Source organism: Neltuma alba, unplaced genomic scaffold (assembly GCF_004799145.2).
Source record: "Neltuma alba isolate B1F8T4 unplaced genomic scaffold, ASM479914v2 tig00012254_pilon, whole genome shotgun sequence".
In the NCBI taxonomy this organism is placed as follows: Eukaryota; Viridiplantae; Streptophyta; class Magnoliopsida; order Fabales; family Fabaceae; genus Neltuma; species Neltuma alba.
The window spans coordinates 40,296-54,026 of record NW_021636780.1 but is presented as its reverse complement, the minus strand read 5'-3'; the positions used below and the strand labels follow the sequence as shown (position 1 = coordinate 54,026).

The 13,731-nt window shown below is 33.5% G+C and overlaps 2 protein-coding genes across 2 annotated transcripts; both read right to left on the bottom strand.

The window, feature by feature from the left end:
* Positions 1-279: 279 nt before the first annotated feature.
* On the bottom strand, positions 280-2,139 carry LOC114725480 (cysteine-rich receptor-like protein kinase 25). The gene is made up of 4 exons (XM_028911998.1): positions 1,344-2,139; positions 755-880; positions 495-610; positions 280-387 (listed from the first exon to the last, which is right to left on the bottom strand). The coding sequence occupies exons 1-4, from the start codon at positions 2,137-2,139 to the stop codon at positions 280-282; spliced, it is 1,146 nt and encodes a 381-aa protein (XP_028767831.1).
* Positions 2,140-9,445: 7,306 nt separating this feature from the next.
* Positions 9,446-13,408, bottom strand: LOC114725479 (cysteine-rich receptor-like protein kinase 10). Its single transcript, XM_028911997.1, has 7 exons — positions 12,631-13,408; positions 11,615-11,749; positions 10,979-11,094; positions 10,663-10,873; positions 10,283-10,520; positions 10,033-10,183; positions 9,446-9,934 (listed from the first exon to the last, which is right to left on the bottom strand). Exons 1-7 carry the CDS (start codon positions 13,406-13,408, stop codon positions 9,593-9,595), a joined length of 1,971 nt encoding a protein of 656 aa, XP_028767830.1. The 3' UTR covers positions 9,446-9,592.
* Between the last annotated feature and the right edge of the window lie 323 nt (positions 13,409-13,731).

The following is a 13,731-nucleotide window of genomic DNA, read 5'->3' as shown; positions in this document are numbered from 1 at the left end:
TATGATCATTATGACTGTACTCAGTTGATATATTGATATCCATATATAGATCGTTTGATCATTTTGCGTAAAAACTTGTTACAGAACGAGTACATAGCATTAATAATAATTATTATATAATTTGAAGAGTGAGCATATGCATAACTAAACGCAGAAAATAATTTTGCAAAACCTACCAAACAAAAAATTATCCAAGCTTCTGCTGGGCAAAAATTTTTACACGAGTATTTTTTCTTCTTCATCCAAACAAAATCCAAGTAACCTCACGAGATTTTTATGTTAAAGTTTTGCCATCGTAGCAACTTCATTCTTAAATTCTCCCACATCTTGTTTTGAACTGCTCGATAATCTTTTTACGGCTAACTCTTGTCCACCAAGTAGAACACCCTTCATAAGGAATAAGCAATCTATTAAAATCTATTTGCAAAAAAATAGTTATTTATGATTTTAAGAGTAGTGATCCCGATTTTCACGAGTGTAATAGATTTATATACCTTGTAAAACTCACCAAATCCTCCTTGACCAAGTTTATTGTCCGGAGAGATATCATTTGTGGCTGTTTTGATGGTATCCAAATCAAATTGCAGGGATTCTACGCTTGAAATATCAACTACATAACCAAAAACAAAAACAAAAAATAATGCAGGGATTATGATATTAATTACTCATCCAAGGAACTTCCATGTACTTGTAATAATTGAAGTGAAAATTGCATGGGTCTCAAATTAAACATGAGAGCTGATATTTATCATACCGCTTTGTTTAGGAACTGAAGCATCTTTCCTTGCCCTCCTTTTAAAGCACAAGAAGCAGAGCAATATAAATGTCACCGTTGGAACAGCTATGGCAATAATTATCCCAGCTGAAATCCTGCTTTTATCTGAATAAAACCAAAAAAAAAAACTAAATTACATATATATTCACTATTTTTATTAAAATTATACTTTTTTTTTTATCCTCAACATATATTCTCTAATTTCTTGTAAAACAATTCCTAAGTTTAAAATTGTTAATTAAACTCGATACCTGTGTTGCATAGTGGCACAAAGCTTGGATCCCATTCGCAAGCCTAAATTGTTAGCTCACCCTTTGTAATAAAAAGTTATTATTAATTAAAACATCATTTATTAATTAAATTACATATTCTTTACACTTAAACAGAAGGTCTTCTATTTAGAAGAGTTTTAGTTTTGAATGAAAACTTCTAGAGTAAATTTACATTCTTAACCCTCTAGATTTATCAGAAGAGTTCTAGCTTCGTTGTCAAAACAATCTTTCAAGCGTAACAAATTTGGGTGAAAAAATTCGCACAATGTTTATTCCTTGAAGCAGTAACAACTGACCTTTGGAAGTGGATGCCAGCGAAGGAGCTCGTGGCGGAAGCGCAGGTGGCGGGGCCGGTTCCTGGTAAAAGGGGTACATTTCATACCTTAAATAGCAACTGGGCGTGAGGGTTACTCCGCCCACTTTTCCATTACAGCAAATAGGCAAATTGCTAATACTGTTGCTGAGACACATGAGACAATCAATCTCAGATATATCCAGCGTGCACTGCGCCATAGTATACAGAGTTTGAAAAGCATCATATTCTACTGTTTTTGTCGCAAATTTCTTGCTTCCGCCTTCCGATGCCTCTTTCGCAATCCCCCTCAAGGTTTCGCCCACCAGCTTCATAAAGCTGGTCGTGTCTGTTGCATTGTTGACGTTATAATAAAATAACCTGGGGTATTCTTCCGTTTTGGAGAAGAAATACTGGTCGGAGTAACGTAACCAGCATTGATTGCCGTACCAACCGATGGCTCCAGTATTGTTGGGGCATCTGTGAAGGATATCTTTGATTCCGTCGGAAACACATTTTTGACAGGTCTGGACGGTGACATAGCCGAGGCACTGGAACATGCCGTAGACGGTGGCGTTGGGGTTGTTTTCTTGCCCGGCGACGGTGCTGTTGTAGAATCCATCACTTTGATTGGTGTTGGAGGAAAGGGAAGAAAGTAAGCGATTCACATTTGTCTGAAACGTGCTTTTCTGGGCATAAGTTGTAGGGGAACAAGTGTAGTGTCCTTTGATTCTGCCAATCGAAAGGATTACAAGGCAAAGAAGAAGAAAGAGTTGAGCAGAATTCGTGAAACGAATCATTTTGCGATGATCAATGCCGTTTCAATTCATACGCCGGCAGTGTAATGAGTCTGTTTTCTTTTTTTTTGGGCCTGAAAGTAATATGAGTCTGTTAAGTGTCAATTCCTTTTGCCATTCTCATTTATATTTATCATAGTTTTTATTATTTTGGAATTTTCAACGCGGCAGATTTAGAATTTGAGAACCAGTGATTTAGAAGAGAGATGTGGACCGGACTAGCTAGAACCTTAATACTCACTCCCCTCCGTTTCATATTTATTATATGACAAATTTTGGAGGATTAATTGTTCTAATTTTCTACATTTTCAACCAACATTGAAAAAATATTTTCGATAATTAAAATTTAAAATTTTTTCTAAACACACATGAATTATTTCTTGATTTCCTTGATTATTGTTTACCTTTTTATGTAATGAAAAAACGCTATACAGCACACACTCGATAAATATAAATGTATAATAATCAAAGTAATCAATAATTAGTTTATTCTTTTTCTCTTTTCCGTTACATCTGTAAGAGGTTCGTGACAAAATTTTATTTATTTAAATTTTAAGCCCCTTTCAAACACGACAATGAAGACCTGATCAACTGAAAGGTTTCGAGTCTTCATAGTCACTTCTCAGACTCTTCCCATTGCGTGTCCAATAATTCCTCCACCATCCAATTCAAACGACATACTGGCACCCCCGGTCAATGCTGAAATCAACTAATGTACTACTCCCAATCTTTAATATAAGAGCTAGTTAACTAATTTGAGTAAATTAAGAAAATTAGTTAAGTAAGTTATTTGTAATAAACAGGTATTATCTTTATTAAAATATCATTGTGAATCAAGTGTATTAATTAAAAATATTATTATTACAATGACTACCTTAAAAAAATAGATAAATATGAGAGACAAAGTGGATTGATGTATTATATTTTTTAAAAAAAGTTAAATGAATTCTTATATTAAGGATTATAGATAATATCGTTTAATTTGGTATAATGAAATTGGAGGCATAGAAATGAGATTGGAACAAGTCATTTCCATGCTTTAATGCCTCGTTTGATAACAAGAAATTGGAGGCTCAGAATTGGAATCGGAAGCGAAAGTGGAACCCATAAAGGAAACAAAAATTCACTGACCACGAATTTATGAGATTATAGGGTTTACGAAGAAGGAACCAGGTTGGGAATGGAAAAAGAAAATGAAACTAACAAAAAATGCAGTTATGTGATTAACAACACATCTCAATTGTAAATCCTGAAGGTTCAATTACAAATAGTTGAAGTTATAATCAGTTTAAAATTGTGCACGCTTTGTAAATCATAAAAATTTACTTGTAAAAATTAAGACTTGGTTTTAAGATTTACATAATCATTTACCTATCTTCCCCCAATATTGCATTGTCCGACTAATTCTATAAGTGGTAAAGAGATCCGATCCTTAATAAAAAAAGCTCACTAATTAATTTGAAAATATTAAAAAAAATTAGTTAAACTAGTTATTTATAACAAATGTGTTGACTTCCCTAAACTATATTCATTATTAATCTTGTGTATTGGAATTACTCTTTAATGAGAACCCCTTAATTAATATGTACGATTAATAGGTATATTTTTAGAGAAAAATTATAAATTTGGAAGACAAAGTAGATTGTGATTTTATATTTAGAACCAAATTCAATCCACAACTAATTTTTATATTAAAGATCAGATTTAGTACATTATGATACGTATTATCTTAACTACTTCTCAACACATGAATATGAAAAGTATAAATTTTTCATTGTGACCGAGAACTGATGGATGATCCTTTGGGTTCAAATAATCGGAGACGTATGAAACCGGTCAAGTCAATAATCAATAGTGATGGTATAAGTCAGGCCCGACCCACCTCACACGGCGAGGAAACGAAGAGTGATACCCCCGTTTCAAGTCTTCCTTTCTCCTTTTTCCCACGTTCCTAATTCCTTCATAGGCCGACGCAGCCAGCCTGTCAACGCCCAAAAAGCAATTTTTCCTACTAATTTCATTATTATTTATTTCATTTTATCTGTAATTTGTTGATTTTCAGTAACTTTTAAATTTGTCTCATACTCATTCAAAACATAAAACCTAATTAGGGTGTTAATATGTAAGACTTATTTTCCTGAATTCTATATTAAAATAGGAACTGTCATATGATTTGAATAGAATTAATAAAATTTTATGCGATTCCCTTCAAAATTCGTAAGAAGCAGTTGCCGACTTCGAAGAAATTAGCTAGTGCGAAACTTGTCTATAATTAATTTAAGGGAAAATGAATTTAGCAGTCCTTATGGTCTTACCAAATTTTGAATCAGGTTTTTGTAGTTTTTTTTTTTTTCCTTTTATTCCATTCTCATTGTTTGTTAGTTTTTTATTACAAATCTTCCGTTAATAATCCGTGAAGCTACCGTTACTTTAAGTTAAGAGAGCTAATGTGGCACTGATTAAATTTTGACGCAGCACTGAACACCTTCTTCAACTTCTCCCCCCTCCCTGATCCCTCTCTCGCCATACATGTCTTAGCTGCACTAATCCCACAAACTCTTAACAGCAGACGCAAGCAAATTCAATGTGACATTCGCACTACCAAAAAAAAAAAGACTTTAGATGACAACTTTCGACGATGACAAAAAAAGTCACCGCTGAAAGTGGACTTTCAGTGGTGACACTAAAAAGTTACCGCTGAAACTAAGACTTTCAACGGCGATAAAAATGTCACTGCTGAAAGTATACCTTTGAGCGGAAGGTGATGTAATCACTGGGCTCACTTTCAGTAGTGACATTCTATGGTCGCCGTTGAAAGTAAACCTTCAGCGGTGACATTCTATGGTTGCCACTGAAAGTAGACCTTCAGCGACGACTATTAGTGTTGCCGCTGAAAGTCTACCTTTGAGCGGAAGGTGATGTAATTATTGGGTTCACTTCTAGCAGTGACATTCTATGGTCGCCGCTGAAAGAACTTTTAGCGGCAACTATTAGTGTCATTGCTGAAGGTCTGACTTTCAGCGGCGACATTATAGTGTAATATAATAATATATATTTTATTTTATAATAGTAATAAACAAATTCAATCTAGCTTAGCAGCAAGAAGATTGGACACAAAAGGAGGTGGTCAAGAGTTCGAACTTTGAAGAAGACACATTTAAGGTAAAAATATTTGGATGATGACGTGACGGGGAGGAGTGATGTGGCAATGACGTGGAGGTGGCTAGTGATAACGTGGTATTCGGCAGTGATGACATGGCGTTGGTAAAGCCAATTCTTCTTAGGCATCACTTTCAGCGGCAACTTTTTTCCTTTTGGTGGCGATGTGCTGAAAGTTCTTTTAGCGGCGACAAGAATGCCGCCGCCAAAAGTCAATTTTTTTGTAGTGTCGGCAACGTTAGAAATCTAATCCCCACCCCGCCGTTGTCAACAAAAAACCAAAACTTTCAGGAAGATAAAATTTGAGTTATTAAGAAAATAAACATTTATAATAATATGATGATAAGTAAGAAGTTAGAGATGTGAAGGACGATGGAACAACCTTTTCAAGTCTATCTCTGAACTTTCGGAGCTGTTTCTAATTCTTGGTGACTTTGAAGATTTTGTTGATTGTTTATTGTTCATGTCAAGCTATCAAACATTGACTTCCTTGTGCGTGACCTGATTGATGGGGTTGGCTTGGAAGGAGACTAAATGGAGGAGGGGAGAGCGAAGCAGAGGGAAGAGGTGTTGCAGATGAGAAAGACGGTGCTTGGTCAAAATTTAATCAGTGCCACGTAAGCTCTCTTAACTTGAAGTAACGGCAGCTTCAAGGATTATTAATGGAAGGACTGTAATAAAAAACTAACAAACAATAAGGATTGAATAAAAGGGGGAAAAAAAACTATACGGATCTGATTCAAAACTTGGTAAAACTATAAGAATTGCCAAATTAATTTTTTTCTTAATTTAAACTAGTATATGACAAGAGAAATATCTCTCAAGTGCAAAGAGAAATATCAAATAACGAGCAAGAAAGTCACATATCTAATTTATCTCTCATATTTATACTTTTTTAAGATAATTCTTGTAATAATGGTAGTTTTAGCCAATACATTTAATTAGTAAAGATATTTTAAAAAAGACAACACATATTTATTGTAAATAACTATCATAACTAGTTTTTTTCAATCTATTCAAATTTGTCAACTAGCTCTTTTATTAAGAACTAGAGGTGGTAATTTAAAGAATTAAAATTTTCATAAAATTAAATTAATTTTTAATATTATTTTTATTAATCACACTCAACCCCATTATATATATATATATATATATTTCATTCCTTCCTACTTCTATATCATCACAATTTCTAATAATATATATATATATATTTATATATATCTAGGACATATATTGGAAAAAGTGTTTAATGTTCAAATTGACAAAATACTAACTCTCGAAGGTCCGAGTTATTTTAGCCTGCACCATCTTGAGCCCCCGTTATTGACTAACTAGAGGGTTGGCAGGCTAGCTTTTTTTTTTTGGTCATAAGTTAATTCTCACATCATATTATCTTATTCCAACTCACTAGTCAAGTACCCATATAATACAATAAGCAATTTATTAAAGTTAAAAAGTATTCTCAAAAGAGAACAGTACTGCGTAGAAGAATAGGATCTCGCCCCTGTAAAACACTATGGAACGGATAGGAAATGGTGATTGAAGAGCGAAAGAAAAAAGAGATTATTATGATGAATAATGCCACATAGTTGATCAGTGATCAATCTTGTCTTATTTTACAGAAAATTGCCAATAAGCTCGCACTAGTACATACAAATACAGTTTTTTTTTTTGGGTTACAAAATATAATTTTGTGTTATGCTATAATTTCCATCTTTTTGAATATGTTTTTTTTTTCAAAATTAGAAAAGAGAAAAAGAATAATACATTAAAAAGAAAAAGCGGATTGACAGGCAAGGGTGCCAAGGTCGGGGCTTCTTCAGCCCGCATCATTGCAGTGTGGCCCGTATCTGCACCATTAGCTCATTTTACTACGCGTGCATAACACATATATTGAACATGTGGCGACAAATTTTGATTTATTTAAATTTGGAGCCCACATTCTATGTGCATATAAGGAAAAATTACAATAAGATTCTAAAAAAAAATAATTAGAAAACAAATATCAAAAGTTGTCATTTTTTTTATTTTGAAACTTATTATTACAATTGTCATTACATACTACTTAAATTGTTGCTGAGACTTTTTTGAAATTATTTTCTTTCCTTATAACCTCATTGTAATTCTCCATATATATATATATATAAAATACGTATGCGACAAATGAAGACCGATTTTTCCGATTCTTTATTTGTTGGACTCTTCTTTCCGGGTGCTCCTTACCCCTTCATAGGCGCCATGCGGTACACCCATATACTTATTTACTTTTATCCTTAATCTAGACCGGAAGAAAAATAGAAAGAAAAGTTTTTAGGAGTTTTCTTTCTTAATATTCTTTTTTCCCCTAATTTTTTTCTTCATCCAATTCAAACCATATTTTTTCGGTAGAAATCTCTTTGTACGGTAATTAAAAAGCTCCATTAAGTAACAGTTTCTATGAATAAATATCAGTGTCCATGTTTTGACATCACGGATCCCATCCACTGTCGATTCATACTAGGAATTCAGTACTAAAACAAAGGAACTGAGGAAAAAGAAAATTTCACTCTCTTATATAAGAAACTTTTAGAGTATTGTGTTTGCTACATGCATGATAATTAAATTCCTTTGTTTTACATTTGACTGAGTTAAATAAGATAATTATTTTTCTCATGACCACTTCAATTATTACACATTTTGGTTTTAGAGGAAGATCTTGATGTAAGATAATTAACAGATATTTAACAGATATTTAAAATTATCATCTGTAAATAACTTGTTAATTTGGCCCTTTTCTAATACTCCTCCAGTCCTAAATGTAGGATCTAATTAGAAAGTTAATGTTGATCCAATATGTAAGACCTATTTCACATGTTTATCTATTTTTTTTCAAATTAAACTTATTATTAATATTCATTCTATCAATAATAATTAAGTAGGAGAGAAAGGGAGGAATAGAATTAAAGAAGATACTTATAGTATTTTTAAAAAAATATATTATATTGACTAATTTAATTAACATCTTTAATTTATTCTAACTAATTAATTAGGTCTTGAGATTACTACCTATAGTCTCTCCCGAAGGTTAATCACGTGGTTAGAACAATTCAGATCGAGTTCATATAGGACAACAAGCCATTTCGTCCCGGGAGACAGTGAAGTCTATTTTGCCGACCTCGCGTCCACCTGCTAAAGACGTCAGGCGCACAATGAATGCTGAAAATTCATTGCACATACAATATTAATATTAAAGTTCTTCCAACCCGAAAACTGATACTTTTTAATTTAGTTTTAATTTTTAATAAATAATTTCTCTGATTTTGAATGCATACTTTTTAGTTCAAATTGAAAAGCTAATCAACGACATTTGGGATTGCATTTTCTGGAAGAAAGGAATTGATGTGTGTGTGTATATATATGTTAAAATAAGAACTGCCGTGTGATTTAAATAAAATTCATAAAATCTTATGTAATTTCTTTCAAACTTTGTAAGAGGTAGTCATCGACTTCCAAAGAAATTAGCATAGAACTTTTCTATAATTAATTTATATTATACGGCAAGAGAAATTTCTCTCAAGTACTAACAGGCATTTCTTCTAGTAAAAAGGGTTTTGACTGCTTAAACACGAGGACTCAGTTTTCAGTTTGTCAGAATACAAAAAACATCTTTGATAGACCTACCTAGCTCCAGTTAAATCCAACAATGTTCGAATCTGCAGATCCAATCAAATGGTTATATATATATATATATATATATAAATATCTCTCAAGCGGAAAAAGAAACAACAAATAATGAGTAAGAAGGCAGATAATCTATTTCCTCTGTTTTGATTCACTTCATTTGTTTGCTTTTCCTTTTAAATCTATTTCAAAAGCAAGTTTTACTTTCTTGGCTTAGAAAATTAACACCTTGGGTAAGAACAACAGAAATAAGGGATTTGAAACTCAAATTTCAAAACTTTCAAAAAATATCACGAATATATTCCACATGCATGTGTTAGCAAATTCAGGTGGGGATTGGATGACAGAGACATGAAGACGACGTCGTGTGTCCTTTCAACGGAAATGTGTGAAGCGTTCAGGGATTTTTTTTTTTTGGAAACCCAAACATTAATATTTTGCTATATGAATTTCAGCGTTTGCAATACATACGACTGCCCAAATATAATCTGTGCCATGAATGGTTTGGCAATCATCGATACAGAAACATCATTGAATACTTACAGAAATAACGTGATTTAATTCTTGATAATGCGACACGTCTACACCTATTTGACTCAATACTAAGTTGAGTACGTAGTTGGGGTGAACAAAGGTACTAACGAGGATACATGTCTGAAATTGGATCTTCATCCACAGACCGTTGCAAAGACTTATTTTTAGATTGATCCGAGCTATCCTCGGAAATTGCTAGACTGTTGTTTGAATCTGTTCTATGGCGATCAAATAAAAATGCTGGCTCTTGAGGATCTGGCAGGGTGACGGAATGACTGTTTAGCATCACCATAATAAATTGTATTGCAGGTCTTAGAGCTGGATTTTCCTGGATACACAAAAAGCTTATATGGATGCATTTAATAACTTCATTGCTTGAACAAGAATGTCTTACACTAGGGTCCAGCAATTCTAATGGTTTCCCTTCCTTCCAGAGTTTCCAGGCCTGCAAATCCGAAAATATATAATCAGGTTGTTAAGATTTTGTTCTCTCTGGTTACCATTTGAGTTTATTTACTTAGCTTTGCTAATATATATACTTACATAGGTTGGCAAGTTTTCAGCATAATTTGATGCATGGAAAGATGTATTCTTCTTGCCACTAATGATCTCCAGAATTAGGATGCCAAAACTATATATATCACATTTGACTGAAATATGACCATGCATTGCGTATTCAGGAGCGATGTAGCCACTACAAAATAGCACGCACATTACATGGTAAATAATCTCTTTTGCCTAATTCATTATAAATACAAAAAATAATACAAAACTGTTTATTTAAGTAACTTACAATGTGCCGACAACTTTACTTGTGCTGGCTTGAGTTTGATCAGTTCCAAAAATTCGAGCCATACCGAAATCAGATATTTTTGGATTCAAATCCTCATCCAACAATATATTGCTAGATTTGAGATCACGATGTATAATTTTCAATTGAGAATCTTCGTGAAGATAAAGTATTCCCCTTGCAATGCCTTCAATAATCTTGTATCGATTTGACCAATTCAATTTAGTTTTGTTTTCAAGTCCTATATGGTTAATAAGATGCAAGTTTGAACAATAATATAAACGGTTAAATTCATATCCCTGCTCAAGTTCAAACAAATTGTTAATAAAAATTATACGACCGGATCCATAATTGATTGCAAAAAATAATTCTGCATAACTTACCAAACAAAAAATTATCCAAGCTTTTGTTGGGCAAAAATTCATATATGAGTATCTTTTCTTCTTCATCCAAACAAAATCCGAGAAACCTCACAAGATTTCTATGGTGTAGTTTTGCCATTGTAACTACTTCATTCTTAAATTCTAGTACACCTTGTTTGGAACTACTTGATAATCTCTTCACAGCTAACTCTTGTCCACCGGGTAAAATGCCCTGCATATGAAATAACCAACTATTAAAAATTATTTATAAAAAATATTATTTTTATGATTTCGAGAGTGCTTGAGATATATACATCAGAAAAATAAAATTATATACCTTGTACACCTCGCCATACCCACCTTGGCCTAGTTTATTGTCGGGGGAGAAGTCGTCTGTGGCTGATTTGATGGTATCCAAATCAAACTGTAGAGACTCTACACTTGAAGTCTCACCTACATGACCCAACACAAAAAAATTGATCAATTTCCCAAGACTTTCTTGCACTTTATAGCTATCTAAAGTACAAACATTGTATGTTTAATTTCAATGGTCAATTGAGAAGTGTTAGTTCATTAATGGTAGATCAAAGTGCTGGTTAGAATTAATTAAAATCAATAAGTATGTAAGAGATATAATTTTCCTTTCAAATATACCTTCATTCATGAAGATAACAAGTGAGAGAGAATGGGGGAGGAAAAAAATGAGAGAGAACGAGTGGATCAAAAGAATTAAAGACAAGATATATATTTAATTAATTAGCTAAAAATGAAAAAAATGCATTAAATTTTTAGACAAATACAAATTTTTGCCCATATACAAAACCAGGCTTATGTAATAAGAGAATGTTGTACATAAAATCGGAAAAAGTATTATTCATCAGGAATGGAAACTTTAATTTATGACTCGCATGTAATTGAACTTTAATAAAATGAAAATTGCACGTCTTTCTAAACATGAAAGCCGATGCCATACCTGTTTTAGGAACTGAAGCATTCTTCCTTGCTCTCCGCCACCGAAGGCACAAGAAGCAGAACGAGGCTTGCAATATGACTATCGCTGTTTGAACTACTATGGCGATAATTGTCCTAGCCGAAAGCTTGCCTTTATCTGAATAAATGAAAAAAAACTAAGTCACACACACACACACACACACAAAAACGCGCGCACACATTTCTGATTTTTATCCAAATTATATAAATTTTAGTTAAAAATATTTTATTAACTTAAACACGTATTCTTTGCGCTTGAGTTTTTAAATCGAGGGTCTTTTCTTAAATTTATAACCAAAACTGAAATATAAAGTATTTGTCAATAAGAAATTTTATGTATATTTCAAAGATAAAAATTCGGCATAATTTACTATGAACTAATTTATGAATCAAACAACATGTCGCACCACATCAATCAACTGTAAATTTATCAGAAGTTTAGTCTGTCTCTACAAAAAAAAAAAAAGTCGTCTCAAGTCAAGCACTACTCATATCTTATATTAAGTACATAAAATAGTATGATTTTTGACAGGAAAAACTCATATACATCTTCTTTATAGGCCAAAAAAAAGTATTACTTGTACGCTAACACATGCGTAGTTGCAACCTGTGCCATGTAATCGAAAATAGTCAAAGGGGCATGGTCAAATAGACCCATGTAGCAAGAGCAGGTTTATAAGATTAAGAGGCTAATTTTTTGAGATTAGGTATATATAAATTGATTATATTTTCTAGGAATAATTTTTTTTAGTATAGTTCAAAGTATTTTTAAGTTATTTTGGACTAACAAATACGCTTCTTAAGATTCGAACTTGTGTTCTCTTTGAGAGTGAGATCACTTAGTATTTCAAAGCTGTTTATTTTCTAGCAATAATTGAGGGGACATATTTGTGCTGATACTCATCAACTCACTTCTAAATTTTCATAACATCACACACTATGTTCTTGTTTTAGATCTATTATATTGTAAAACAAGAAGATATCCTTACGATTGCTTACCATTGGAAGTGAAGGCTGACTCTGGCACACGAGGGGAAGGAAGCGACGAAATCACTCCATAAAAGGGGTACAATTCGTACCTTACGTTGCAACTGAAGGCGCGTGCGATTGCCCCTAACCTCCCAAAACAGCAATTCGGATACTCTCCGATTGTTCTTCTCAGACAGTTATAACAGTCATCTCTAGATATATCCGGTGTGCACTGCGCCATAGTGTACAGAGTTTGAAAAGAACTGTAGTTTTTTTCTTTCGTTGCAAATTTCTTGCTACCCCCGCCGCCGCGGTACGCCGCTTCTCTGGCCACTGCATTCATGGTATCGATCACCAGTTGCATAAAGCTTTTGGGATCTGTTGCGTTGCCGTTGTTGAAGAGGACGCGAGTGGGATCATCTTGCTCTATGGAGAAGAAATCGGCGTCGGAGTATCGTAACATGCACTTGTCGTACCAACCCACGGCTTGGGTATAATTGAGGCATTGCGTGATATCTTTGGTTGCCCGGGAAACACATGCTTGACAGGCGGAGACGGTGGTGTCTCCGCGGCAGAGGTAGAGACCGTAGACGGCGTCGTCGTTTTGTCCGACGGTGGTGTTGTAAAAGCCACCAATGCTATTGGCGTTTGAGGAAAGAGTCGAAAGCAGCAGATTGAGATTTGAGTGATATGTGCTGTTTGGGGCATAAGTAGGGCCCGAACAATCCACCTCTGGTTCCTGTGCTTTGATTCTAGCAATGAAAAAGATTAGAAGAGCAAGGAGCAGGAACGCCTTAATAGAATCCATGAAGTGAATCTTTAATCTTTTGGTGATGAAATGTGCGGTTTCACAGCATGATGCTCGACCAATTTATACACCCACCTAGAATTTACAAACAGTTCACTAAAAGCTTGTTTGGCATCACGTAAAGTCTTTGAAATTTGTTGGGATAAAAAATTAATATTTAGCATGATTTTGAAGGTAAATTTTTATGCCAAAAAGATTTAAACGTTAAAGAAACTTTGTTTTCCCTGAGTTTTGGCTTTGAAATCTTTTTTCCCCTTAGATTTAAATCTTTTGAATATGACTTTTTAATATATTATTCGAATAAGTTTCTATCAAAATAACTT